General features: G+C 42.3%; 1 protein-coding gene across 2 annotated transcripts in view; it reads right to left on the bottom strand.

Moving 5' to 3' along the window:
• Nucleotides 1–1,992: 1,992 nt before the first annotated feature.
• Nucleotides 1,993–6,000, bottom strand: part of mad1l1 (mitotic arrest deficient 1 like 1) — a 62,066-nt gene continuing 58,058 nt past the window's right edge. For both annotated transcript variants that reach the window (XM_040045996.1, XM_040046064.1), the window contains exons 18-19: nucleotides 2,510–2,725; nucleotides 1,993–2,305 (exon numbers count right to left, since the gene is read on the bottom strand). In XM_040045996.1, the coding sequence (XP_039901930.1) occupies nucleotides 2,576–2,725 (150 nt within the window). In that variant the 3' untranslated portion in view covers nucleotides 1,993–2,305; nucleotides 2,510–2,575. The remainder of the gene's footprint in view (nucleotides 2,306–2,509; nucleotides 2,726–6,000) is intronic.

Below are 6,000 nucleotides of genomic sequence, written 5' to 3'. Positions count from 1 at the left end.
GTAATAAGGAGTTTGAACACCCCAAAATATAAATAAATAAAAAAAATATTAAGTTAATACAGTGTCTATCATGCAAGAAGCAATACACCCGAGCTGTCCACTAGAACATATTCAGTGGCTACTTCTCGTAACCTCTTTGGTTGAGCTTGCACATTTATAGACACTGTTCAGTAGAGACTAATTTACATGTAATCAGCATTCAGAAAGAAAAAACACACACAAAACAAAATGTGTTTCTTCAATTATCCATGACAAACAATGTGATCCAGAAAGTGCAGTTTGGGTAACAGTTCCATTAGTGTGAAGGTTTATTAAACACCAAAACACTTAGAGTGCTTTATAATAACACAAGGATGGATCCCCCCCCCTTCCTAATTCTGGAAAGGGGCAGAGCGGCTGTTGCTGCTCCACTGACATGCTGCTCACACTACACCTTCTGTGTAGCCAATCTGTCAATCTGGACATAGTCTGAGGCAAATTAGACCCATGGGTGCGAGCCCGGACACCAGTCATTCGAGTGCTAGCTCCAAATCCAAGTGTCTCCTAATGCCTGCGGTCTGGGTATTTATTAACACAGTGACTCATTAAATCTCACTCGATCAACAGTCCAATGTGTTTTATTAACATTTTCATTTCAAATTTAAGACAAAAACAACAAAGGTACAGCAGATCGCAGCGTGTGCTGCACAGCTTATGCAAAACCCTCAAACACATGACCTCATCGGGGCGGTGGGTGTTCAGATGTGCTGCGCTGTGAAAAAGAATGTGTGTAAAAAACAGAAACAAAACAAGGACAGTATGTGGCATGTACTGTGCAGAATATGTTGCCTCATGAGGCATATGGCTGCGCCAGCTGGAGTCCTTATATCGTTGCTGTGATGAGTGGCTTCATCCTCAGTTTACTTCCTTTTGTTTCTCGGTTTTATTGGACGGCTTCCTCATTTCCCCTCTTCAGCGTGTTTATTTCTGCCATTTTCACTTTATTGTTACCAAGAAATTCCACTTGTGTTGTGTTCACACACACAAAGATGCAATCGTTAACTGAAGCCATAAAGGGGATAAATCGCAATTCATCAAACTCAAACTCATGGACAATGACTGTGTTACAAGCACTAAACATTACAGCTTCCCTGCACATGGCACACCACACACTGTAATTCTTCTGTAAAGCTGGTGCACAGGAAAAAGTAAGAGAGAGCAAATACATAATTTCTCAATTGAAATTCAGAGTCCTGAACTAATATTATACTGTATGACACTGTTCCTTTCATTCGCGCCTGCTCCGTTTCTCCTGGGTGACAGGCTGATAGGTGACACAAATTTTTAAATTACCCATATCCATGATTTTTCCATCTATTACATCTAAAATGACTGCACACGCTTACTCCTTCAGTGTTTCAGTGTCAGTCAAGCTTAGTGATCCTGCTGACAGTGGAAACGCACAAATACTCCCCGTGTGATTACCCTGCACCGCCTCCTGACTTCCAACCTTTAAAAATCTTGTGAGGGGAAAAACAAATCTGAATTACAAACTGAACTAAGCAGGATTCAGCGATTGCTTTGACACCGGCTCAGATTGGCTCGGACAGAGTGGAACTACAACCGCTTCTTTTCTCTTGTATAGGGCCCCTAGAGCAGCGGTCCACAACAGTTTTTGCGCCACGGACCGGTTTATGCCTGATAATATTTTCACGGACCAGCCTTTAAGGTGTCGCGGATAAATACAACAAAATAAAACTAGTACCAGTACCGAAAAAAATAAGATTTATTCATAACACACGTGAAAAGACCCAGGAAAACAGAGTTAACGATAAAAATGATAACAAAATAACGCTAAAACCATACATTTCACACCTGAGCCTCAACTCTCGCGGCCAGGTACCAAACGACTCACGGACCGGAACCGGTCTGAGGCCCGGGGGTTGGGGACCGCTGCCCTAGAGAAAAGAACAAACTTAGAGGAAGTGTGTTTCCAACATCCAGTATTTTTTGTTTTTTTTAAAAGAAGGCTCTAAATACAAATATAAGTGATTTTTATGGATCATTTTCATGATGACTAGGGAAAAAAATGGTTTCCTCGAGACTTTATTGATGAAATATTCATTGTACAAATAGGCGCACCAAGCTGCTTTTCAATGAAAGAAATTCTATCAAAGCAGGTGCTCATCCGCCACAAAAACAGCACTCGCTGATCTATTCATACAACAGAGCTGCTGAAACATACCGGCACAATCAAAACAATTTATGAATATTGTATGAGGCGAGGGGAAAAGTGAAGTATATAGAGGGGCGAGGGGGGGGGGGGGGGGGGGGGGGGGGGGGGGGGGGGGGGGGGGGGGGGGGGGGGGGGGGGGGGGGGGGGGGGGGGGGGGGGGGGGGGGGGGGGGGGGGGGGGGGGGGGGGGGGGGGGGGGGGGGGGGGGGGGGGGGGGGGGGGGGGGGGGGGGGGGGGGGGGGGGGGGGGGGGGGGGGGGGGGGGGGGGGGGGGGGGGGGGGGGGGGGGTGGGGGGAGTCAAAATAAAAGTTAAGCTCATCTTGAATTTTTACACGAGTGTGTGAGATGGTGTGCAGTTCTGTCAGACTGTGGTCTGTCGGCTGAAGAGGTCGAGGGTCACGGCGGAGAGGAACGCTGGGATGCTCTTCTGGTGATGCAGATGAAGAGCCACCATCTCTCCCAGAGTTTTGGAGAACTCTGTTTCCATAAGCTGCATGCTTCCGTTGGAGCCCTGAACCAAAACATAACACACAATAACAAGCAATCAGACCCACTGCATTTGTTTCCACACACACAAAAAAAAACTTTCAAAGTGAAGCAAGCTCACTTAAAAGTTGTTATTCTCTACTAGGAATTAGTGTGTGTGCGTGTGTGTGCATTCACAGCAGGGTGAAGGTGTCTAAATCTGTGTGGATTAATTAAAAGGAATGAGGAGCAGCTCGGGGCGATGAAGTGAAGGAGAAAGGGATGAGTGAAACAAGGGATAAAGTAATTAAAGCATCGCAGGGAGGGGGAAAGCAGTGAGCAGCAGAGTCCCATGGCATACAGAGAAGATATTGAGACATCTTAGAAATGCCCCGTGTCAATGTGTGTCAGACACACAAATCTCTGATTTGACAAGTGTCACGAGAAGGCTCATAAAACGAAGGGCAAAGGGAAAATACTGAAGAATGGCATTTAATCAGAAACAGAAGTCCAGAAGTCGAGAAAAGAATAAATCAAAGGGTATTAACAGACAAAGATTTAATCCCGCGCTAAATCATTTCCAACAGGAGCACTTTTATTGAAGGAGCAACTCTATAAATGCCCTCTCACTGTGTGACACCTGGAGTTAAAAACACATTAGGAAAAAAACTGATAATTAATGATTTGACAAACGGATCCTGTTTGAGCATCATTATTTCTAAGACTGAACAAAACAGCTGGAAATTGCAAGGTAGTGCATGACTGTGTTGTAAAAAGTATTATTTGATAAACTAATTAGTGCGCTTCCTCTCACACAACAACCTGAAGTGAACTGTTCATTTCTGTGTGAAGAGTCACAAATCTCTAATGGCTGAGAGGAGTGGATACCTGAACTAATGGCATTTGCTAGCTGACTGCACAATGCCTAAGTGAGGCTAAACGCAGTATGGAGCGCGCTCAGGAAACGCAGATATACTGACCTGCTGTTTCAATGTCATTCTTTGGAAATATGAATGAAAAGTTTATAGTCAGAGCCGCAAAGTCTGTCAGGCTACGTTCACACTGCAGGTCTTAATGCTCAATTCAGATTTTTTGATCAAATCCGATTTTTTTGTCTGCTTGTTCACACTACAAATAAAATGCGACAGCAAACGCAGTGGCCCGCATGCGCACAAAAAGACGTCACACACAACGCGCTCTGTTTAGACCCAGACCAAACAATATTGTTTGACTGATGGCCCTTAATATAAAGACTTCGGACTTTACGTTTCCCAATTTTTGCTTTAAGTTATTTTGTTATTTACATAATAATGTAAATAACCTAATAATTATCCTTATTGCTGTTTTAGAGGAGCGGTGCTTCAAAGGATAGTTGCAGATTTCTGTCAGAATCTGCAGATTATACAGTACAAATAAAATGTTCACGTTTCTCCAACGTTGTCTTCCCAACAGTTTCACTGACATCTACACTGGATGGCCAGGAAGCGTTCACGATGTCTTCTCCGGCGCTGATAATTGGCGTCTGTCTTGTGTCAGTGACGTAAAAGACGGATTTAATGCGACATGACCGTTCAAACAGCAGTCGCTTTCTAAAACATCGAATATGTATCGGATTCAGCACCACATACGAAAGTGACCCAGATCGGATTTGAAAATATCGGATTTGTCCTGTTCACACTGTCATAGCATGATCGGATATGGGTCGCATAGGGTCAAAAAAAAAAAAAAAATCAGATTTGATGCGCTTTCGCCTGCAGTGTGAACGTAGCCTTAGAGACGTTCTGCTTCAAAAGACAAGCTAAACTAAATCAAGTCATATGTGTGCTTCTGTTTTTTCAAAGACACTTGTAACATATATGTAATAAGTCCAATTCTAATGTAAGAGTAATTTTACTCCCACCATGTCATTAGAATTGGGTGTTGGTGTATTTTTTATTTTGTTTAATTTTTATGGTGATTCAGTCTCTGTACAGCACCAGAGTGGATATTAAATCAAACAATCACGAAGTGCAGATTGTATTAATTGTTTAGAAATTACAGACAATTTTATACACACACAGTGTGTGTGTGTGTGTGTGTGTGTGTGTAGTGTGTGTGTGTGTGTTGTGTGTGTGTGTGTGGTGTGTGTGTGTGTTTGGGCCATTGGCAGGTCTTTTGAAACTAAGATAAGTATTGCACATTTGATGTGTCACATGGCCCTCTTCCTATTGAAAAAACAAAAGTTGTATCCAAGATGGCCGACTTCTAAATGGCCACCATGGTCACCACCCATCTTGAGGAGTTTGCCCCCTCACATATATTAATGTGCCACAAACAGGACTTTAATATCACCAACCATTCCAATGTTATTACGGTGTATCCATATAAATGGCCCACCCTGTACAATGCTGTTAAAAGCGCAATCGTGATATGTAGAATCAAGCAGGATAAACAGCTAAATTTTAAACTTTGTTTAAACTGTCCCAAAATACTCTTGACGTTCATAAAAAGGTGAAATACCTCGGGCACGTTATTACTGAGCAAATGAACAATGATGATGACATATACAGATAACGATGTAAGCTCTATGTGCAGGCAAATACTATTGCATGCAAATTCAACTTTTGTTCACTTCCAGTTACACTGGCTTTATTTAAAGCGTATCGCACAGTGCTGTACACTGCCCCCTTGTGGTCATCTTACAAATAATGTAGCACGCAGAAGCTGCATGTTGCATACAATGATGCAATGAGAAGCCTACCTATGCCCAGTCAGATGTTTGTAGCTGTGGGTGTTTAAACTTTTAAAGCACTTTTAAGAAAGTACTCACTGATCCGACAGTGAGTGTTCCCGTTACTCATCCAGTCTGAGGAAGCACTGGCTGAAGTGTTTGTGTATTCATTGATTTCTTCCAAGTAATTTTGTATTTTATGTATATTATGGTTTTATATTTTTACAAATATTTAACATTTTTTATTGAGGTTTATGTGTTGTGTTTTGTCTTGTTTCTTTTTTGTTCATTGAATACAATATGGCCATGCAAAGATATTTTGATACTATGCTGCGTTGATCCTCTCTTCCCACTCAATTAAATAGCGATGCCAGCAGGATATACTACTTTACAAGTAGTGAACAAGTTTAACTCTGAAAACCAGCTTAGCTGATCCTGATCATAGTTGTGTGTAATTAGGACACCTGAAAGAAATGTGGCTTTGGTCACTTCTTCAAAAAAAAAAAAAAAAGTCTTCACATGTAGTCTTGATTTCCCTCTAAAATAATCTGTGCATCACTGCCCCAGACACCGCAGTACAACAGTTCAAAGGCTTTTCTAATCGCACCATC

Source organism: Simochromis diagramma, unplaced genomic scaffold (assembly GCF_900408965.1).
Source record: "Simochromis diagramma unplaced genomic scaffold, fSimDia1.1 OVJJ01000798.1, whole genome shotgun sequence".
Taxonomy (NCBI): domain Eukaryota; kingdom Metazoa; phylum Chordata; class Actinopteri; order Cichliformes; family Cichlidae; genus Simochromis; species Simochromis diagramma.
Note: the sequence above shows the minus strand (reverse complement) of the source record. Positions and strands in the feature narration are given on the sequence as shown.